Here is a 24,621-nt window from a genome sequence, read left to right as displayed (position 1 = left end):
GCAAAAAAATAATAAACATGTGATGTGTGTGTCACAACTACCACGAAAGTAAGACCCCGTGAAAGTAAAATTGAAGTAAGTAGCACAATTACCGATACCAACTTTATTTTTCACTTGTGCACTTATTCGAATTTAAAACCGGCTGCATTTATGGGGAGGAGAAGAAGAAGGGGGAGGAGCTTGCCAGGGCTCAAGATGGCTGCTTCTTGATCGCGCCCTAAAAGCCATCGTGAACATCGGCAAGAATCCTGACATCAAAGTGAAAATAATCGCGGACTGCGACACACACCTGGATATGCTCGCTAAGCGCTATCGGTTGCTGGCCTGGTCGACCCGCAAGGTGATACCGTAGCACAAGGAGTCATTGCGGCCTAGTATAGTTCGCAGTGCCCTGGGGTGCGGCCTGTGTCCATCACCACCCCCTTTTGTACCGCTGTGTCAGAGGGGTGGCAGACCCCAAGTTTCCCCTAACCCCGCTGATCGGAACTCCTCGTCCAAGAGGAAGTGGGCTGCAGCCGGACTACGGACGTAGCTGCTGGCGCTGTTCCCTTTCGGCGCCGTGAGATGGTGGCTTCGAGGCGGGGTGCGGACTGCGGGGCACACCTTCCTGGATCCTGCCACACGGGACCATGCCCCGGGGCCTTAGACAGCACCCAGTGGATTGCACAGGTTCGCACTGGGGTCTGCAGCCCTGCTCCTTGGCACCAGAGCGCGTGGCATATTTTCTGTCCCTATCTGTGGAGGCCACACACCGGCGGATCCTAACCTTGTGGAGTACGCTGGGCCTGGTATGAACTGATGGCTATTGGGCCCTGAGGAGCAATGGCAGAGAAGCAAGACACTTAAGGAGAGTGACCCGCATGCACTGTGTCTCACAGGAGCGTGGCCTGGGCTTAGCTGCGCTGATGGAGGCCCTGAGATCTGCCCCAGATCACTCACCTACTGCCTGGGATCCGTGGCCTCGGAAACTGTTCCTGGTGAATACGTGTCTGTTTGCTGGTCGGGTCAGATGTCATGCCTGACTTGTAGCTGAGTGAAGTCCTTCCACTTCCTATCACACCTGGCAAATCTCTATACTGCGTATTGGGTGTCTCCAGATCATTGCCCGCCAACTGTCTTTCGCCTTATCTTCTAGCTTTGGTCGCTACACAGGTGAAGCTACCCGGCGCCCCTAGCCTCTAGTGCACTGCAAGAAGCGGAATCTGGGAGGTGTTGGGGCGCGGTCCAGGCCCACCCCCCCACACCGAAATGAGTGCAGTTTGAGCAGCGTAAGTTAAGAAATAAAGATTTGAGCGAGGCCCATTTGCCTGATGAGGAGAGGGACATGGATGAGGAATCAACGGGTGATGTACGTCAAATTCTGGCTGCTATGCAAAAAAGCCTGTCCACCATAGACTGGAAAATTGATTTATTAGCCTATAGTATGGACCACATGTCGGAGAGACTTGATAAACATTCCCAATGTCTGGATGTAGCCGAACGGCGCATAACGGAAATGGAAGAGGCTCAGATGGAGACAGACTCTGTCCAGAACTAATTTTGGAAGATCCTCACTGTAATACAGGACTAGGCTGAAGACTTAGAGGCCAGATCAAGGAGAAGCAATATTCGCATCACCGCCCTTCGGAATCCACGCCCACTGGCAATATGGGAGGTATTTATCGAGAATCTGTCGGTCACACTGCTGGGCCGCGATACCTTTTCTTCCATGTTTGTCGTTGAGCGAGCTCATCGATCCCTTGGTCCCAGGCCTCCACTGGGCGCGGCTCCTTCCCCTATTGTCGCCAAACTATTAAACTACAGAGACAGGGATTCTGTGTTTAGGCAGGCCAGGGAGAAAAGAGATCACCAATATGAGGGCTCCTCGAGTTCGCTCTTCCCGGACTTCACCATGAAGATACAGGAGGCCAGGCGACAGTTTGCCCCCTTGAAGCGGAAGCTGTGCGACTATAACCTGGACTATGCCATGCTTTACCCTGCCAGGCTGAAAGTTACCATGAACGGCAATTCTAAGATATTCCTAGATCCCAAGTACTTGAAGGAAGCCCTCAGGGACTACACCAAACCAGACGAACGGAGTGGAGATGCGGTGAAATTGGCTGAGGCTACTGGGGGCGATCTGAAGGAACAAGACTAGCATGGTGGGCTTGCGAAATCCCTCTATAGCTTCTGAAGAGTAGGTGGCAATGGAGATTGCTTAAGGGCGTGCACTGCTGAAGGGGATTGTCCCCCAAGCTCTGGAAGATCAAGGGGACATAATTGATTGTACTTTGGTACATGCATTTGAATAATATTCTCACAATTACTTTGCTTTTGGACCAATTGTGGGCCATTACTGTCATATTACAGCCTATAGGGCTGACAGAGTGGGAGGTGGTACCCAATCCTTGCTTTTATGTTCAATTTCATTCTGACACGTACTGGATGCCTATGATTCGCTCAGATGGCAAGACTTGATCTCTACTATAGTGGAGTACTATGCGGCAAAGTGGCAAAATCCGCCCCTGTGTGTTACCCGCTTAATGGCGTTATGCCAGATATCAATTGAATGGGGGGGGGGAAGGGGGGCGAGCTTCGACCATGACAAGTTGGGGATGGCATGGCATGGGTTAGACCCATTGGTTTGTTATACTGATCACAGTGTACTTAATTCTTGCATATGCAATACTGGTAGGGCGTTTCGGCAGTCATGGATATTGAGAAGCAAGACTGACATAAATGGCACATATATAGCATTGATAGTTAGTCACGATGTAGGGCCAGGGTAGTAAAGTGCGGTTCTCAACGACTTCAGAAAGGTAAGAAAAGTGTTAGCTTATCTAACCAGTTATGGTATAGATGTCGCTCTTTTGCAGGAAACCCACTTGCCCACGGACAGCAAACTACTTACACGTAGACAATTGCATGGCCCCTTTCATGCGGCTGGCTTTTCCACTCACGCAAGGGGGGTACTCACTTGGGTTAACCCTAAATCTGAAATCACCTTAGAGGCTATTGAATTAGTCATGGGGGGGCAGGGATGTTATCTCTAGGTGGTAGAGGGCGGGGTATGTGGTCGTTGTTAATATTTATGGTCCAAACTTCGATAACTCACAATTCTTCCAAGAACAGCTGGAACGTCTGTGTGGGGACAGCTCTCTGCTGCAGATTTGGGGAGGGGACTTCAACTGTGTTCTCGACCCGACATTAGATCGCTCTGGAGGGCCTGCCAGGCACCCGTCGGCTGCAGCCAAAACTATTATGGATTTGATTACCCTATTAGACATGCTGGATGTCTGGCGCACACACTCTTTGGGGGCAGGGGGCTTCACCCACTATTCCACACCTCATGGCCTCCACACAAGAATAGACTATTGGTTCACCTCCTGAGCTCTGCTCAATCATGTACGAGACTGCGTGATACACCCTTGCTCTTATTCGGACCACTCACCAATACTGCTGGACATGGAGTCCCAGCAAACGAGGCCAGCTCCATTCACGTGGTGATTACCGCCGTACTTGCTACTAGACCATGTTTTAAAATCTGAACTATCTGAGTCTTTCTTTGAAACCGATTCGATAAGTCTTTATTTCGATACACATTATCATAAAAGACATTTACATTTAAAATATTAAACATTCCATTCCCGTAGTAGCAGAAAACAAACACAATGGGAAAGTAAATCCACAAGTTATTCCACCCCTATATACAAATATTATACATAAATAAATCTAAAACATGATAAAAGGTGGTCAAATAATCCCAAGCCAAAATACAGTGGATACCACAGGGTAGTTGTGACTAAGTTAAAAAGTTTAAAAGACCAGGTAATAACAATATAAGACAATTTAACTCAGGCTCAGCTTGTGAGCACGATTTCCCCACATCCAGGGTAGAAATTTGGAAACTGCAATGGATTCCGTACTATCCGTTTTTAGAATCCTTAGTGCTTCATTACCAGTATTAATGCCCTTCGTCAAGCAAATGGGTTTCAACCATATATGCCTCGGTTTTTTTGTACACTGGGCAGATGCATAGAATATGCGCTATAGATTCAATCTGAGTCGGGCAAAATGGACATTTCATACTAGTCTTAAGGCACCATTTACCAGTGAATGAGTTAACTGGGAGAGTACCCACCCTAAATTGGTGATACCATGGTAAAATCCCAGTACCCTTCATAAGCGGTGACATGGTCTACCAAAAATCTCTTGTTAGAGAAGGCCTGGTTAAAGGCATAAAAAGTTTCATGGTGACCAGGCGGCCAAAGCTAAATATAAGGAACCAGAGATAGATTTCATGCATGATTGTAACCAATTATCACCAAGCACTATGCTGGGATCAATTACAGCCACCAATGGGCTCAGTTCATTCAAATGGGTCTCAGTGGGACCATTGTCTTCCCCAAATCTATCCTCCCAATTATTTAGGCCCTCCGAAGCTTTAAGTATCACTAAGTGAGGACCCCCTTGACTCTGAATATTCAATTTAACCTCGTGCTCTCCTGAGTCCTTAATGGCAGGTTTCTCATGGCCAGAGGGGCCACATTTGGGATCCAGTCAATCATTTTCCTCCAGCTAACTAAGTACCTCGTATCTATTAGAGGTCAAGGCCGAACAGTTATAGGGGCCTAGCGAAGTCGCTGGTATCCTCTGTGCTACCCCTCTGAAATGTGTACTTGGTTGATAAAAGTGGCCCAGCGGGAGGACATTAATAGCCTCTTTACATACCCTAAAAGGGACTGCCCGTTCTAGGATAAGCCGGAAAATGCTCGGAGACCTGAAACTTAGGACTACTCAGTCTCCATCTAGAACCTTATCAGATTCACCGAACCAAGCAACTCTTCTAACCATCTTGAACTCGGAAAAAAGATGGTTCCCAAGAAGTGAAGGGCCTTGTTCTTGAGTGAGGACCAGTGTTCCTCTTCTCGTGGTTGAAGTCTTGGGACGTTGGCCAGTACTGTGGTATGGGGTGTTGCCTCAGGTGGAAGATGGAGAAAAACGATTGTCAACTTATCCCCACCCTGACCTTGTGGTCTCCCCACTGGGCCCTTTGGCCCTTCCTTGCGTGTCAAAGGACCGTTGTGTATAGGTGGAGGTAAAGTGGAGGGTTTCGGGGGAAATAGCTAAAGATGGGTGGGAACAGGTCGCAACAAGAGGGGGTAGTCCAGATAGATTTTGCGCCTGACTGACACCTATAACTTCAGGCTGGCTACTCCCAGAGTGAGGATGTGTGACTCTTGTTATATGCTGCTCAATTTTATATAGTCCCTGGTCTATTGCAGCTAATTTGGACAAAAGGGGATCAATCGGGGCTAGCAGCTTGGCTTCCATTTGTTTTAAAAAATCATCTTGAGCCTCTAAGGAGTTTAATTGTCGGGGCCCCAGTGGGATAGGATCTACACTAACTGCACCCGCCTTGGCGTTGCCAGACTCGGCGGGTGGAGCAGAGATCCCTGCCCTCCCTAATGCCACACTCTTGTTTTTGGCCTGTTTTGAGACCTGATGGCTGGCTTTGGGGGCACTACGCACTTTCCTTTTCTTGATCTGGGCATTTCCTCCTGGAGCTAGTGTTAGCTTTTGCTGCCTAGTAAGCATATTGGTAGGGGTAGCTGGAGGTGAAGAGGATAAGCTATCCACATTGCATTCATTAGAGAGGCCTGGCAGTGGGCTAACTACTAGCACTGGTGATAATTGGGGCGCCGAGTGGGAGTAGCAGTTGGCTCTAATACGGGGAATTGACCTATAGATGAACATAAAGGATCCAATGAAAGTCTCAGTTCGGTCAGCTGTATCTCAGGTATTAACACGGATTCAGCCCGAGTGAGAAAGGCATCCTGGGTCCCCACCACTCCAGTCACCCCTTTTCGCGTGGTCTTGCTCATCCCAGAGAGAGAAACACTCTAAACAATTTAGGATAGATAACGCTCAACTTAAAAATAAAACACAGTCCAATAAACAGTAACTATAAACCCCCCTTCTGCCCAAATCCAATAACACAGGCTTACATAGAGTTCCAATGTCGATGTTGGAGGGACGGCCCAGCCCAGCCTCTTCCGGCCTCAGACGGGCGCGGACCGGCCTGCCTTTGTCCCAGGCTTCGCCCGGGCACGCTTGCGCACGTCTTGCGCTGCGATAGCCCTTGAGCGTTTTTAAGCGCCTCCTTCACCCACGCACACAAAGCCCTACACGATCAAGGCCCGAGCTACCTCAACAACCGCATCAACTTCTACGCTCCCAAACGCCATCTACGATCAGCCAGTCACGCCCTCGCCGCCGTCCCCCGCATCCGAAGAACGACAACAGGAGGAAGGTCCTTCTCCTACCTGGCCGCCAAGACCTGGAACTCCCTCCCGTCCGACCTGCGCCTGACCCAAGACCACCTCTCCTTCAGGAAGAAGCTCAAGACCTGGCTGTTCGAGCAGTAGCAGCAACCCCCCCCCCCCCCCCAAGCGCCTTGAGACCCTCCGGGTAAGTAGTGCGCTCTATAAATGTCCTTGATTGATTGATTGATTGATGGGTGGGTGCCACAGAGGGGACGCTGGGAGTTGTAGTCCCCGGCACCCGAGTTGTCATTGGCTGGTTTGCGGGAATAGCGTGAGGGCAGGAGCAGCGTGGCAGTCCCCTCGGACTGTTTCTGGCAAGGTAAGTGGTTTCAGCAGCGATAAAAAGGTTGGAGGGACCTGCGCTGCGGGAGCCCTTGAGCGTTTTTAAGCGCCTCCTGGCGCTTCTCTGTGATGCGATGTGTGGGCGCCGCAGAGGGGACGCTGGGAGTTGTGGTCCCCAACACCTGCGTTGTCAGTGGCTGGTTTGCCAGAATAGCGTGAGGGCAGGAGCAGCGTGGCAGTCCCCTCGGACTGTTTCTGGCAAGGTAAGTGGTTTCAGCAGTGACAAAAAGGTTGGAAGAAACCAATTTAGGCTCGGTAAGCCAGTTTGACCTTTAAGGTCTTTATACGTGGGATTGCCATTTCAAAACACTCAGGGGTCCTCTGATCTCAAAGAGGAAAGCTAGAATGACTCGAAAAAGGCTTGCTGAGCTTGAGCAGGAGGTTTTGGCGGGGTGAGACGACCAGACTGCGGAAGAGTTCAAAAAGACATTAAAGGAGTACCATGAAGTAGGCGACAATGAGATTAACTGCTTCAGCGCTACCGCGTTTACCTGCTGTGCGCTGAAGAAGTATAAATGGCTTGTTTGTGACAAAGCCAGCTCGTCATGAGCGCAGGGCAGGTAAAACCCATGACGAGCTGGCTTTGTCATTAGCGTCGAAGTGGTTAAGCATACGGAAAGTAAACGATCAGCAAAACATATGGAGAAGGTGAACGGCCATGGGCTACCCTAGCGCTGCTGCAACGTGGCAGGAGGGAGACGGTGGGAGTTACAGAACTCCGCTCAGCGTCAGGTGAGATAATTAGATACCCGGCTGCCATAGCTGATAGATTTAGTCAGTACTATTCAGAAATGTATTGCTCCAGAGGGGCTATGGGTAGCGCAGCCATATTGGATTACCTGGAACACATCAAATTGCCATGGCTGGCTGATGAACATAGGGAATAAGTTATGAGACCGCTGGATTCGTGGACCGTTCTGACTGTTTTAAAGACTTTGCGCTCTGATAGTGCGCAGGGGTTAGACGGCCTTACCATTCCATTTTACAAGGTATTTAAAGACATGTTAGTTCCCCACTTGATTGCTCCGTTCAAGTAGATGGGCGACGGTGGGGAGATGCCCCCACCATGCGGGAGGCATTGATAGGAACGCCCCTGAAGCCGAACAAACTGAACAATGAATGCTCCTCGTACAGGCCCCTTTCATTACTCAACGTAGACACTAAACTATTTGCCAAAGTTTTGGCTAATCGTCTGGCCCCGCTGGTGCCACAGCTGGTTGGGCCTGAGCAAGCAGGGTTCATCCCGGAAGGTAATTTGACATACAACCAGATTAAAGCAGCAGCAGTCTTCCTTGATGCAGAGAAGGCCTTCGATTCTGTGGAATGGGACTTCATGTCATCTGTGTTAAGGAGGATGGGCATGGGAGAAGTCTTTTTACAATTAGTGGCGGTTTTATATCATTCCCCTACAGCCAGGATCAGGGTGGGGGACTTGGTGACTTCCCCGATCAAGATTTCCAGAGGCACTTGCCAGGGGTGTCCATTCTCACCACTTTGATATGCTTTCGTTGCTGAACCACTGGCTTGTGCCCTCAGGGAGTACCACGGGCACAGAGGGATCCGATTTCCAGCTTACAAATTAATAGTCTCCACTTATGCGGATGACACACTCCTGTATATCAGAGACCCAGAGACAATTTGACCCCAGCGCTGAGAGAAGTGGTGAGCTACGGGGAATTCTCTGGTCTAAAGATAAATTGGACCAAATCTACAATGTTCCCATCGACGCCAGCAATGGAGCCTGTTGAATTGAACTTCCCACTCTCATGGTCCACTGATCGGTTCGCTACCTGGGAGTCCAGGTTCACACGAACTCGGAGATTGTTTTCACCAAGAATTGTGGCAGGGCAATCCCCAAATTGGAGGATTAAGTGGAGCGCTGGATCCGCTTGCCTTTGTCACTCTTGGGCCGTATCTACCTGATGAAGATGGTGGTGTTAACTAGATTTTTATTCTTGTTCCTTAATGTGCCAATGGTCCTCCCCTCTCACTTCTTCAAAGTTGTTAAATCGTTACTGGTGAAGCTGGCCTGGGCTGGTAAACAAACCCATGCCCAGTCAAATGTTCTCACACTCCCTTATTCCATGGGGTGCCTAAGTGCTCAAGACTTAGAGCGTTACTATAGAGTAGCGTAATGCTCGCATGCTTCTCACTGGGTACTCCAGAGCAATGTCCTGCCACACCTGCAAATTAAAAAGGTGACGGCAGCACCTGCCCCTTTCACAGGTCTGCTGTTCAATGCCCCATCTAGGACCACCGGCATATTGGACTCAATTAATGTATCGGTGTATGCTTGGCACAGCCTACTGAACAGACAGGCGGTTTCTATCTAGTACTCCCCCCGGACTCAGCCAATGGTAACCGACTTGCAGTGAAAGAGAGGTTGTAAGAGCGCTGGGGACACTTAATATCAACAATATTTGCAATTTGATTTTGGGTGGCGCAGTTCGCAACTGGGCTGACATTGAAGCAGAAGGTCACAAAGTTAATCCAGTAGTGCGATTTCACTTCTTCAAGATTATTCATGCACTCCACGAACTGCTTGGCGATGATATGATGGAGCTACCTGAGTTTGCCCCCTATATTTTTTATTGAGTACTAATACTCCCAACAAGATTGTCTCCACCATTTATAGTATAGTGCAGGACGAGCGCAAAAGCGTTTACACCAAGACGAGGTTGAAGTGGCAGAACAACCTCGACATGGTTCTTGATGATGCCACTTGGCATTATTGTTGTGAATCTACGCAACGTATTTCACTAAATGGTAGGCATCGACTTATACAGCTTATATTTTTTAACAGAATCTATTTCACTCCAGCTCAGCTGCATAGATGCAGCCTTCGTGATTCCACAGAGTGTGAGAGATGTAAAGCCAGTCCAGCGGAGTTTATGCATCTTGCCTGGTCATGCCCAGACATAGCTAATTTTTGGAGATTCATATATATATATTTTTTAACTGTTTTTATTGATATAAACAATAGGGCATGACAGTTACACACAGTACACATTCGTAAATGGCTGCAATCATAAGAGGACTTCAAGACAATGTCCTACAGTTCATAGACAGTAGAGATGGATTATCCCAGACAGCTTTCCTCCCAAACACCCCATCACGTGCTCCAGCTATGGCGATGCGTCCTGCCCCTCTAATGGCGATGGCTCACAAATATAGCCTCTGTATTTATTCCATGCACCCCATACTTTTTCCCACTTGTCAGTTTTTATACTTCGTGGTTGCCCTCACTTTTCGGCCAGCATTGCTTCATCCATGTTTATGCACCAGTGTCGGAGCGTGGGCGCCGCATCAGACCCCCACAACCTAGAAATATTACGTTTAACAAACATCATTCCCAACATAACCCAGTCCTGGCTCTGATGAGTGAGGTCATTTGCCTCCCATACATTCAAAAGGCAACGCCTCGGGAGATTCATATTTTTAAAGCTTAGTGACATTATAGGTTAAACTCTCCCATCGTACCCGTTGTTGGCCCTTCTGGGACATTCTAGACAATTACGGAGGGATAAGCTTTGTCTAGTGGACATGGGCTTACTGATAGTGAAGAGCAGAATAGCAATGCGATGGGCCAGGGGCCCGGCACCCACTGCCGCAGAATGGTCTAAAAACATGATCTATTGAAAAATGCAGTACGAACTATATAGTGATCTACTTCCCCCTCAGAACTGCCCCAAAGGTTCTGGAGTCCATATCAGAGTTATTTATCTGGAAGTGAGTCAAATGTACCTGGGTGAAGGGAACAGGCATAACTCTTCAGATTATGTTATGAACGTTCGTTTTGGCCCCTAATTTGAAGTGTCAACATTTACCCGCAATGTGTTACCACTACTTGAAAGCCCCGCCTTGCCTGATGTGGCTGAGCTATATATAGAGGCACATGGTCGAGTTTGCACTGTCTAGGTTGACTTATACGCTACTTTGTAATCTGTGCCAACTCAAAGATAGTATGCTTGTATTGTGTAACATCACCAGATCGCCAAACTCAGGTGCCCCTCACATGGTAATCTACCAACTGGAATGGCAGCCCAATTCATTCCAACAGTGGCATACAGTACAGAAATTATGAATGGTGGGGAAACAGAAATGCTCAACAAGCTCCAAACAAAAGCCTACAAAGCAGTATTCTCCATATCAAAATTGTCATCCCCCGGTCTGGTTCACCTTGAATTTGTCTTAAAAAGTTGAAAACTACAAAGAACGAATGCTTTTATTAAACGATGATGAAGACTGCGAACCTCCGGGAGGGGTTATTCAAACAAAAACTGTTGCATGGAAATCAAGGAACAGCTGATGGACAAACAAAAGCACTCTTGAAGAGAATACCTAGAACCGGCAATAGATAAACTAGTTATCCGAGATGCATGGGCCAGCAACATGGAAAGAACAGCCTTTTGTCGAGTAACTAACTCTTCAACCAAAGATCTTATCATTTAAATGAGATAGAATCACTTTTTGGATGCTTGGACAGTAATCAACTCATATAGAAGCTTGAGACACTAGGAGTAGGTCAGCCCATTTTTCAGCGGCTCTAAAACACCAGGTTATTCTATTATACCGCTTCGCACACATAGAAACCAAAGATTTTATACTAACCTTGAAGGGCCTACCATCAAACGCATGTTGTCGGCTATTCAGATACAAACAAGGAGACAATATTACACATCCTATGCTCACGCCCAGTGGTTATATGGCCCAAAGAAAAAAGCTACTGAAGCTAACATTTTTTAAACCTCATATTTGCACCTGCAAACAAGCCATAACCATTTCGTTAAGTGGAGCTTCCATCCCCTCAGCTTGCCAGGGAACATTTTTAAAACTGGTATTGAAGAAACTTAGCGGCATCAGGACAGAGAACGGACATGGTTTGCATGCATTTTAGGAGCGCCTTCCACAATGTACATGCACTTTGCAATCAAAAACAAGGGAACAAAAAGAAGAACCTCCCAGGTCAATCAGGAACCCCTTGTTCTAAGTTAAAGGCACACAGGAGTGGGTTTCTGACGTGCAAAAACAAAAAAATCATTTATTTCTCCCAGAAACCATGAGAAAAACATTTGCCGAAAAGTTTTTGGGGTTTGTTTGCACAATATCAAGCAACACAACGTGAAAGTGATGTAAATCAAGAGTAACAGCTGGCTGTTTGGGACAGAGATGGGTAGACCAGGAAGAGGGATGGGCAGGTGGATCTAATGTGTGTACTACTTATTTTACTGATAAAGACTATATTGTCACAGCACTGTGTAATGTAATGTGTAATGATGTTATGACTCCCAGTCTGTGTAGCCTGGCCTCTTGGTCATGCATGTCTAACGCTGCCTAGTATGCGGATTTATTGTAACAAGCCAGCCCAATCATCATTAGACTGCGTACTTTCGTCCTCCTATGCAAGCAAACACACGTGATACCTGAAAATGTGATCAGTTTTATTTTCTTTCTATGTACAGGCTTATTTTTTAATAACTCAATAAAAAAAATTAACATTTGCACAATACGATGATGAGCACATAATGAGCATAGTGAGAAACGAGCCACATTATAGGTGCCATTCAGAATACAGTAGTGCTGTTTCAAGCTTTGCCTGATACATAAAAAACGTCAACTAAGAATGAAGACAGCCAATGTCTGAACAGTGCACATTTTTAATAACCTTTGAGTCAAAGCCACAATGTTTTTTAAATCACTGTACAAAGCACACTAATACAAGAGGCAGTAGACAACTGTTCACCACGCAGAATAATCCACAAACTAAAACATATCGTCTGCGATTGTTTCTGGATTTTTAGAACAATTCAGAAGACCAATATTCTGCCTTAAGGGCACTCCAGAACTTAAAAAAATTAAAAAAAACAGTAGTGCTAGACAGATCTCTGCAGTGCACAGGAGCAACACTGTTGAAAAAGCGGACTAAAGAATTTCCATATCTCCAGGTGAGAAGCAAGTCATTTAATGAAGAAGATTATCTGTTGCATCCATGCAGGACTGGCTGACTGACATACTTATAAAGCGCTCAATTGCCGAGGCGTCTTGGTGCTAGGAGTGACTTGCTGCCTTTGCACAGGCTCGCTGGGTTTTAGTGCTGAGGGAAAAGCCAGGTCTTGACAAATTTCCTTAAAAGATGCCTGTTTGACTGTAGTCTAATGGTAGTAGGTAGCATATTGCATAATATGGCTGCTCAGTGGGAGAGGCGTTTGCCTCCTCATCTGGTTTTTAATATTTTAGGAACCTGTACTAGCCCTGTGTTGGCTGACCTGGTATTCCGTTGCGGGGAGTACCAGGAGAATAAATTCTGAATGTCCGTGGCTCGCCCACCCTATAGTGCTTTATGCACCAGACAAAGAGCTTTGAATTCTACTCACTGTTGGAACGGGAGCCAGTGAAGCTGCCTTATACTGGCGGACGTGGGATGGTATTTGGGAATATCAAGTAGTACTTGTGCTGCCGCATTCTGCAAAGTCTGCGGCGTGACAGTCTGGCCTATGTCAATTCCCAGAAATAGTGCATTCGCATAGTCGATTTTCAAGAAGACAAGAGATCCTATTACCGTTGTCCTGAGGTTCAAAGGAATAAACTGCAAGATTTTTCACAACATTTTCAGTGTAAAGAAACAGGAGGAGATTAGATGATTGATTTGTTTATCAAACTTTAATTTGTTGTCAAATATTATGTCGGGTGGCCACCACAATTGGCTCCATACAGTAGGACCCCGCCCGAACTCAATGACCTCAGTCTTCTCAGTGTTAAGCTTGAGAAAGTTTAGGTTCATCCAGGCCATAATGGAGTTTAGACAATTATGAAAACTGGCGGCTGCAGGTCCACCCTCTGCGTGACAAATGCAACTAGCTGTATATCGTCCGCATATGAGATTAGCATAAAACCATGATCTTTAATAAGTCTGGCCAGAGGGGTGACGTATATCTTGAAAAAACGTTGGAGACAAGGCCAACCCTTATGGTACTCCACATGGGAGACAGAAGTTTTCTGATTTGAGATTATTCCAGTAGATAATCCAACGCATAGCTGCTTGTCAAGGTTCTCTACTCCAACGACAGAGAAAGTAACTGATCTGTTACTATTGACCAAGTCTGGTTCGACTACTGACCCATGTCCTCCTTCCATTTTGCATCTGGTCTCTAGAAAAATCAGCTCACATTTGACCCCTCTCTTAAATGAGGTTCCCTGTTTGGGGTCCTTTCCGCAGTCATGGAAAAAGGCTTTTAGGTGGCCTATCCTGAAGAAAGCCACTTTGGATCCCGCTGAGGTGAAACACTATCGCCCAATATCATGCCTACCAAAACCGGCTAAAATTCTAGAAAAATCTTTTAACATGGAACTCACCGACTATCTAGATTGTCACTACCTCCTAGATTCCACCCAACACAGCTTCAGATCTCGCCATTCCATGAGTGAGCCCTGATTATAGCCTCAGATAAGAACTGTAGACAGATGGATGGCTCGGGGGGAGCCGTTCTCATCCTGCTTGATACATCAGCAGAATTTGATACCTTTAACCATGCGGTACTGATGCGGCGGCTGAAGGCAAAAGTTATCAAAGAGATGGCCTTAACCTTACCATCATCTTTTATGGCATCCAGGGAAAAGATTATCCTCCAGGGTATCTTCATTTTTTTCAACAGACTTAGGTAACATCTTAAGAAGATCGTTATAGACTGTCGGTACTTAAGTTTGAAAGAAGATAGCAATCTTGTCAACAACGTTTTGGTCAGGTTTAAATTGGTTATCCTGCAGTCACTTAGGTAAAACAGTCACTGTTTTAAAAAGCTCCTTCGAGGAATTTTTTGCTGCATTTATTTTTGTTGTAAAAAATACAGTAATCGTTTTTTTTATAGCTGCCTTAAATTCCTCTAGGACTAGATTATAGGCCCCTTTACGTTTCTCACTGTAATCTGTCCTCCATAGCCGTTCAAAATGTCTACATTCGGATTTGATGAGTCTAAGATCTGCGTTATACCAGGGAGAGGACAACTGTTTCAAAAATGGACACTTCCCCCGAGTTAAACACATGCAGAGGGTATTGGTGACATAGAATTCTTCTGTTAGTAATACTTGAAGAAAAGTTTGTAAACAGTGCATCTCCTCTGGATAATAATAATCAAATAAACAAGCAGGGCAGAGTTGAACATATACACAATATAAACAACAGATATATTTATTATCCAGGAGCAACTATATGGAACTGCAATTGATAATGCATCAAATAACAGGTAAATAATACAATAAAAGTACACCCATTGGAAAAATCCATACACTGTTCTACACATTCTTTCAATCAAAAGGCTTTGTTCCTAGTCCTATTACCAGACGCACCAACTGATTCCTTCCCAACTTTCACAGCTTCAGCCCTAAAGACCCCTGCCTAATCACACATTCAGGAACCAACAATACCCTACATGTATTCCATAAATGTACATCACTCGAGTAGGATGTACATGTCAATACCTGAAATGTCACTGTAATATGTAAATTGTGTAGTATTGGTATCTATGCTATGTAAGTCTGTATTCTCTTTTGCTGAAGACTGAGGCAGTAGGCACTTTAAAAAGACACATTGCAAAGGTTACCTGAATAATGGACTATCGTTGATTTTATTGTTAATTGCATTTTTGAAAAATTAGTATATCATGTTTAAACTATTTTATGTCTAACTGTTATGGTTTTAATCAACTAAACAATAAAATAACTAACTAACTAACAACATCTAGAGTTAACCATTCTAAGGGCACTCTTACTTCTATGACACCAACTCTACATAATAAATCCATCACAACCCTTAGAATTTCCATCATTGTTAAAGGAGCACTTTGCAACTTATGAATTCTGGGAACAACTCCATCTTCCAGACAATTTTATTGAAAAACTTCTTAGCAGACCAAACTCATCATTAAATAGCTGTGGATATTCTTGTCACCATTCACCCATACTTTAGTTCCCCCAGGCTGATTTCATGGTATCTTCTTATCCCCACACTTGTTTGGAATGCCTGTGGTCTAGCGTGATAATCAAGTCTCCTTGAGGAGGCCAACCCAATGGACGTTACCCTGACCTAGCTGTCAATTTAGGATTAGAACCTTTTCTCTCTAAATCCTATGGTTGAAATAACTGGATATATCAATTGGGTACATCAATTGTCTTGGTGTCGTATCCTCTTAGCTTTATATACAAGATATTACTTCACATTACCATATTTTACCATGTAATCATCTCCTTTGAGTGTATATCATGCCCCTGAATCCGTCATGACTGGTATTTAAACATCATCTATTTCAATAGTTAAAAAGGGCCTTTTTCTATATTTTCCACTTTTCTAGAACTTCAAATATAAAGTCTTCATCTTGTTTATCAATATCCTGTACCTCACTTACATATGCACTACTACCTAGTCATATTCCCACTCTGCCACCAAGTTTTGCATACTCTTGTGTAATGCCCCTTTCCCTTGCATCTCCTACAATTTAACCCACATCTGAAACATATCCTAGCATTGCTTCCCCTCCAGTTTCACTTTTGGTCAACTTTGTATATTTGATGTGTCATTATTCTATCTGGTAGGCTTATTTTTGAGATATAACTCCTGTATTTTCCCTGCTTCAAAATGTCCTGCCAATGTGTTCATTCCTTCATCAGCTGCCTTAACCCTGCTGGCTATTTTGATGGACTTCTCTGATGTGAATTTATTTTGTCATCAGCATTTTCTATTGCAAATTTAAATCATTAGTTTGGTGAACAAGTTGACCTCTTATCAGGTCATCTTGAAATGGCCCATAATTAGACATGGCAGCAAGGGGACATAAGTCAAACACATATTTGGCAATGGGTTCTCCTGTTGCTGACCAAATACCAAGAACTTATGTCGGGCTACCATTTCTTTGAGATTTTTTTTTTAAACTGTAGTTTTCATCCAATGTTTTTATTGCTCCAAATTCATCAAATTAGTTTTCCTCTTCTTCCCCATCTTCTGTCACTGGGAAAGGTGAGTACTTCAGTACTCTTCTGCTCCTAAACATTGTTTCAGCAAAGCTAATTTGCATTTTGCAGTAAAGGTGTTGCCCCATACTGTCAAATTGCAGGCATCAAATTCTTCATTCCACTTATCCCGTTCAGTATGGAATCTCCTGCTGATAGAAGAAACGCTGTAGGTGCACTTTTAATTTCCAAAACCACTTAGCAAAATTCTTTATGTTCCGGATACATATATATCTGTATTTAATGTTGTTACATGTATTCTCCTTTTATTATTTTGTTAACTGTAATGCAATTTGTGGTTGTAAATCGATTTGGATGCAGAAATTCCAATCAAGATGATGGCATGTTGCATGAGGATATTGCATTCAACGTGGATGAGCGGTCTAGTCTCTGGATGCTAAAAATGACACTAAGATGGTGGCACTCTGCAGGATGACATCATGCAAACATTGCGGCTTCTAAATTGTCTGCACAGTCTCGTTTCTGGACTGCCGTCTCAGGAGTACTACAGCTGTTACCCTTAATGTGCACCAGGAAAGGTTGTACCTTGAGCGGTACTCACAAGCTTAGCTACCTTGACTATGATCTGATCACTGCAGATGCCAAAATGAGCAGCATTAAACGGGCAAATTCTTTGTCTAACTACCTGAACAGTAAATGTATTACAGCTGTGCTTCAGGCTCAAAATACAATGATGACGCAGATTTGAGCTATTAATGACCATAGTTCTTAGTCCTTGAAGAATATAACCAGAGTGTGCTCGGGTCACACCATATAACGCTTGGTGTGCATGATGAGCACTATTACTCCTAATGTATTAAGACACCAATCATTGGCAAGGCTATTTCAACAATGGTCTGTCACACACAAAAACAGTCTCTCTCTCTCTCTCTCCTGCGTCAAACTCACTGCCAGTAAAGAGATGAACGTTGTTTAATGATGAAGATTATATGTTGCATCCGTTCAGGAGAGGGAACATAAGGCAACTGCATCGATACAGGAAAGAGACCATAAGAAAACTGCCTCAAAATTCAATCTTTCCCCAAGCTTATCACATAAAGAGAATGTTGGTGACAGAGAACTCTGCTGTCAGCAGTACTTGGAGATTGTACAACACAACATGGAACCAGTCAAACTGATGCTTTACATGTCTTCAAGTTTGCCAAAAAAGATGCAAAATGCTGGCAACTGGGCAGTTAACCTGAGGTTTGTGGGAGATTTGGGTACTCCTTGCCAAATTTTGAAGGAGGTAGTACAATCAAATTGGGGGCTACACTGGACTTTGCTAATCAGGCCCCAATGCATGCAACCTCACCCCTAAAATCCGATAAAATTGGGTAAATCTGAAGTGGCATATTTAACTTTCATATAAGATATAGGTCATACATGGTGTAAAAGTACATCTTTGGAGGTTCCAAGAACATCATTTACTTTAAAGAAACAGAGTGAAGGCCTGTCCATTCATCGTTTAGAGTAAAAGGAGACCTGGGTAGCAAACTGCACACCTGCCTTGTGTAAATCGGAGGTGGTCCCCAGAACCAGTTTTGTGTACCGTAGGAGGATGGGAATGCTCATTTCCCTAAACACATCCCTACTGGAATACAAACGCCACAAGTGCAGAAGGCCTGTGTCATTTTGGATTCCCCCAGAACAATGCATCCTGTGCCAGTTTGCAGTAAAACAAACAGGATGTGCTGCAAACATAGGTAGGGTTGCCACTTCGAAATGTGTCTGCATCAGTTAGGAAGTGTCCAGGAGTCACACCACTTTCCAGCCTCCTCTCTCCCCCCCCCCCCCCCCCTACCTAGTGAAATCTACAAAGCTAGCACTTTTCCCACAACTCCTCAGAACACTTTGTGGATCTGTAGAACATCAATCGTGGTCTAAAATTCTTTATCAGCATGGGCCACGATTTATACAGTGGAAAGACCTCCAAACTTCAGGACCCCTGCATTTGTTTTTGAGGCAGATTTCAATTAATCAATCAGTGGGGTTTAAAGTGCCCCACTCACCCGTGAGGGTGAGTCAGAATTCACAATTTGCTGCAATTTGGCCCTTTCATATATTTACCTCATTACATGAAAAAACCTGCTTTCTTGAACTCGCTATAAAGTGTCACTCAAGGTGTCACACATAAGGTAGCGAAATGTCACTCATCGGTGCACTGAAAACCTGCAAACTAAAATCTTGTCAGCTATGCCAGAAGAGACCGGTGCACATCCCTTTGTACGCAAAAGACGTGTCTCCAATAAATGTGAAGCATGGGTGCCCACAGCAGCGATCAATGCGTGCGTGCTGGATTGTACAACCCAACAAACCGTACACACGATTCATCGCTCATGCCAACCGCCCAGATTCAGGTGGGAGACTCGATTTTGTAAGCCAATGATGGCGTTAAATTAGCTGTCTCCCGCCTGAAATTGCCTCTGCTTAAATAAAAGTCAATAGGAAAAATGCATCCCTCAGATTATTTTTCCAAAATCTTCCACGTGTAAGCACGATCCATGCAGCATAAGCACTGCTCAGCACCGCAGAACACAGGACGTTCATCCATACCTTGCCCCCACGTTAGTGCTAGGAGCACAGCGAACCAGAGCAGTGTCACTTGCGATCTAAGAACCGGGACCATGCTGAAGACTGCAGCCTCAGAGAGGCCGCGTTGCTAGGACGCCGTATCCATAATAACCCGCTGAACATTGAATACTTCCCCAGACGACTATTCATTTCCTGTGGTCAAACTACCGAAAGACATAGACACAAGACTAACTTTGATGCCTCTTATGAACGCAACGAAATATGACGGCCACCTTTCAAAGTGCATCACTTCACCTATCCATGCTACAAATTAAGGCTTGATACGAGCAGTCTGAAATGAAGTCGTTTTAACATGTTTGAAGGCTGTGTCACTTTTGTGAAATGCGTTTTTTAATGGATTCATTTTGAGATGTAAATATTTAGCAACCCTACTCATTTTAAGCAGTTAGCTTTATTTGGACTATTTTGCAATTTAGAAAAATGTGCGATTCTTAGCTGAACAATTTGTGTCTGTTTCTTACCATCGGTTTAAAATGAGTTCTTTCTGCAGGTTACGGAGGAATATTGGTCGTGCTAAAATGGCCGCCATGTTTACTGTTAATTTAAGCGTGATAACGATTGTCTTTCTCTGGCTTTCAACCGCATTGTTATACCTTACTTAAGGGAATGTGAAAGAAAACGGCGTCATTTTGTCTCTCAACCCGAAAGTAAATTCGAATATTTGAGCCGCTTTTTTTGCAGAGAAAGTTACTTTTCTGAGATTTTGTATTGTTTTGCAGCATTTGTACAGGGCTTACATAGCTGCCAAGGTTTCAGATTGCCATGTGTGACATTTTCATAGTTTCAGTGTAATTTTGAGTGACACTTGAACAACTATGAGTGACACTTTCTCGAGAACAAAATCAAACAATGAAGACAAGGGAAACATAGAAATATCAGAAATTACACCCATTTGAGCAACAAGAAACTCCAAGAAGATCTTAAAACTGCAGCAAAGCACTAGAAATCATTTCCCACCTTTGGCCCCTTGCCTGCCAGCAATCAATCAGGAGAGCATCAAGACTCCAGGGCCTTTGTCTGTCCACATGATGTGGAAACCCAGGCCCAAAAGAAAGGATGAGTGAGGCTCCAACATGAACAAGACAAGTTACACAGGGATCCAGGTATCTTAGCTGCCTGTCACACAGTGCCAGTTAGCTGACTCACGCGGGAACAGGCTGAGCACTATTTTGGATTATCGTCACAGGTTATGGCCAGTGCAATAATCTTCCATACAACATAACATGCCTGTCAGACACCTGTTAAACTTACCCCAGCCCCGGCGGATTTAAGAAATAAACTGCAAACTTAAGATGGCCAGAATTTAAACACATGCTTGTCACAGCCTGGGCCACAGTGGGCAGCCATGCCAGAGGACAATGCCGAACTTCTAAATGAGTCGAACACATCACGACCAGATCGGCACCCTACTGACTGCAGGCAGTTGCCGATCACGTGCTTGCTATATGGCAAGTAAATAAACATATAATGTGCATGGGCTGTGAAAAAATGGCAGAAATGCAACCAGGTGACACTTCAGCAGGCAAGAAAGCCTGTTTGTTATCATTGAAACACAGTAATATGCAAAATTAGTAAAATCTAATTAGCGAAGTCCCCTCGGTACACCCAGTGGCTGATTTAATGCAAAATCGTTTTGTTTCGAACTGCAGGCACTGTGAGAAATGTGTAAAATAAACAGCCTCCTTTCTTACGTTATTGTAACAACTGCCTTTGTTTTCACACTTATCTCCCAGATCTGCAAACAAACATATGGCGATTGTTTTTCAGGACTATGTATTTTCCGAAGAGCTATTTGCCAATGCGTTTAGGAGCATTAAAGTGAGTGATTCGGGATATCGGTACTATGGCTTATTGAAAACCCTATTTTAGCACCCATTTGTCAGAATTATTCTCTGCCGTGTAACTCCAAAAAGATGTCTCATCTTGTTTTCAATAGACGGATAAGGGTGTTGTGCGCAGAGAATACTTGCCAGCTGACTGTCCCAATCTCACAGCACTGTTCTTTTACAGGCCTGAGACCGAAGTGTTACATTGGGAACCTTTACAAGACTTGAGAAGGTCAGATATTACACTACACGGACTTTGTCTCTGTAACGTGAATAAATTGCTAAAATACAAACAGGCTTCGTTTCAACAAGCCTGTTTGTTAGCATAGTAACACAGTTACATAGAAATGAGTAAAATCTAATGAGTACAGTCCACTCGTTGCATATACCCTAGCGGCTGATTTAATGCAAAATAGTTTTTACGACCTGCAGACAGTGAGAAATGTGTACATAAAAAACCGCCTCCTTTGTTAACTGCATTTGTTTTCACACTTATCTCCCACTTAATTCCAACAAACAACATTTAAAAAAGATCTGCATACAAACATACGGCGATTGTTTTTCAGGACTATGTATTTCAGAAGAAATATTTACCAACGCATCTAAGAGTTTTAAAGTGAGGGTTTCAGGATATCCGAACTATGGCTTATTCAAACGTTATTGTTCATGTTCACATTTAAGTGCCGTTTTATAGGGGTGTTGTGCGGCGACAATCCTCTTGCCAGGCTGGTCTTTTACAGGCCGGCACGAGACCAAAGTGTTACTACATTGGGCCTGGCCCTTCAACGAGACATGATCAGGTCGATCTCTGTGACTTACCAACCTGCAGCAGGACTGCAATTTAATTGGCGAGGCCGATGGTCAAGTTTACTGTAACTGCTGACACAGATGATGCATGCAGCAGGGGAGGCCAGCTGCGCAAAAGGCAGCGCTGCCTGCGAGCCGTGATTATGATGATGTATTCGAATTTTCCGCAAAGAAGGCCAGCGCCTCGGCCTACTGCCACTCACAAGTGAACTCTGGAAGCAGGATGTGACGTCAGGTCCCAGCGGAGCCCACATCAGTGTTACAGAACCTGACTGGCTGTGTCATGTCTCGGTAGTAGCCATTGGTACTACCTCGACCTGACATCATCAGATAACTGCGCCGCAAATCATCTCCGAGGCGAGAATTCAACTAATGATACATTGTGGCATTAAGCAGCAATGCGAGTGCGCCCCAAGCCTGTCGGAGCAGCACACACACCGCATGGAGCGCTGCTAGCTGCCCAGTGACTCCACAGTTTAATTTGGCAGCAGAGTGCTTAATAAAACAGCATGTCTTCCAGCTGAGGCGCTATGAATTATGCGTGACAATTCATTTCAGTGCGGTGATGCGGAGCACCACACTGAAATGCGTTAGTGTCACGTTTGATGCGTGATACTTGACAGGACTGTATCAATACTGTGTGTGGGGTGCTGAAGCGTTTAATCCGTACATTTGGCATTCGGCAAAGGCCGCCAATCTTATGAGAGGCGCAAAGAGCTGTCCGTGATAAAGTTGTGCAAAGAGCAGCGTCCAGTAGCTCCAGTAATTACGTTTGGAGTATTTTTAATTCACTTGTTAACGTGCATGGGTATGTTTTTGACATCCCATCGGGACTTTTCCATGTTCTTCGCTCTCACCCGCTGCCGGCCAGCACACACAAACATGCCAACATTGGAGCAGCTGAAAGGGGAAGATTTTACAACAATAATCTGGGGAATGTATTTTGACTAGTATTGACCGCAAGCCCTTTGGCTGCGCCACGCTGAGGCACTTTCAGAGTACAGGAATGCGACATATCTACAATGATGTCTCGTATTCCTGTGCTCTCCCCTACGCTGGCGCAGAAACAACTGCCATGCGCCGGCACCCGCTTGCACCATGGTGCAAGGATGCCTGCGCCATGGGGAGATTTCCTGCACAAAAGCAATCACTGCAGGCATTTTCCTCTTTCAATGTGTGCTGTAGAATGCAGTACGCATTGAAAGAGGAAACAAACGAGGAGAAATAAACATTTCTCTTTGTTTTGCTTGCCTACGCCACCCTAAACTGATGCATTTCCAGGTTTACGATTTCTCGTAAATCTGGAAATGCATCAGTGGACATGGGTGTTGCGTGGGAATACCCAGAGCAACACCCATTTCCCGCCCCTAACACGCAAAGTGTTGCGTGAACAGGGGCGATATTTACAAGCATGGGTTAAGTCACGTAGGGTGACTTTACCTGTACTTGTAAATATCCCTTACCAGGCTGCGCCACCAGTGCGTCACGCAACGTATGGCACCAGCAGCACACAGGGCTTGTAAATCTGCCCCTTTGTGCTTTAGAAATCATGAGTCTCCAGCCTAAATCGGGTCTGTAAGCATGTATGGGTAATATCCCTCCCCGTGCCTAAAAAAAGAATGTGACCCTGTGTAATGTAACTAGTACTCGTGTAAAGAGCTCCAATGCCTTAGGGTTGAGTTTGCACTATATAAAACAAGCATGAAAACCTGCAAGGGGTGCGCACACACTTTATACTTATAGTCCTTGCTCAGGAGAAGCAAGGCTGGCAGTAAAAGAGGCGCAGTTACTGCCAGCCTTGCTTCTAGTAAGCAACAACTATAAGTATAAAGTGCTTGTTTACGGACAACTTGCAGGTTTTCAAAACACATAAACAAAAGGCATTGTCATTTACAATGCCAATAGCTCAAACTCTCGCAAATGTGAGACCCATTGCATCGCAAATGCTTGTTGAGCTCTGAGATGGAGGCGGCAGTAGCCATAGGTCGGCAGGGACTGTGACGCCAGGGCGTGCTTTTCAAATGCTGGCGGAAGGAAGAGGCAGCTACAGCCAAAATAGTCCTCGGTCTTTGAATGCACAGCAAATGTGGCAAGATAAGAGCAAGACTTACAGCCCTGTTCACAATAGAGCTCTGTAAATCACGAGCACGGGTTGCGAGTCCTCTTGATTAAAGAAAGAAATTGTGCTCACAAGCTCTGAGTAACAGCACATGTAACAGGCGCAGACCTTTATAAAGGGCGGAGCTTTTAAAGCCTATATCTTGAATACAGCACGTCTCGCAGAGACAGCGCAAGCACTGCCTAGGGGAGACCTAAAAACTGGACCAGACGTTCTACTCCATGCATGGACTTTGGAAACTTGGCAAATGTGGTTCACTGATGCTGCAAAGCCTTTCTCTTTGTTCGCTCATGACTAGGAGGATTGCGGGGCTAACAAGGACACATGGCATATGCAGTCCAGGGCCGGAGTGAGTACTGTTTTGCTCAAGTCAATGCCAAAGCAGTTTCTCCCCCAGCAGCCAATCGATGTACTCCAACAATTAATCCTTAACCCACAAATGTAAGAGCATATATAACTATAATTCTGTGTGTTTCAGAGGCTCCTCATTGTCCACCTGGCTTCTCCTCACAGGAAGGTGAAAGAGTGCAAAATATTACACATTAAAAATGTTTAAGCAGTGGCGTAAGAAGGGGGGTGCGGTGGGTGTGGGCCGCCCCGGGTGTCATCAATAATGGGGGTGACAAAT

The 24,621-nt window shown here is 45.1% G+C and overlaps 1 protein-coding gene across 1 annotated transcript in view; it reads right to left on the bottom strand.

The window, feature by feature from the left end:
- The window catches only part of TCTN2 (tectonic family member 2), a 255,012-nt gene extending 235,655 nt beyond the window's left edge, over positions 1–19,357 (bottom strand). Inside the window, exon 1 of the mRNA XM_078667622.1 lies at positions 19,203–19,357. Coding sequence (XP_078523748.1) covers positions 19,203–19,275 — 73 coding nt within the window. The 5' untranslated portion in view covers positions 19,276–19,357. The remainder of the gene's footprint in view (positions 1–19,202) is intronic.
- Positions 19,358–24,621: the final 5,264 nt, after the last annotated feature.

This window comes from Lissotriton helveticus, chromosome 11 (assembly GCF_964261635.1).
Source record: "Lissotriton helveticus chromosome 11, aLisHel1.1, whole genome shotgun sequence".
Classification (NCBI taxonomy): domain Eukaryota; kingdom Metazoa; phylum Chordata; class Amphibia; order Caudata; family Salamandridae; genus Lissotriton; species Lissotriton helveticus.
Note: the sequence above shows the minus strand (reverse complement) of the source record. Positions and strands in the feature narration are given on the sequence as shown.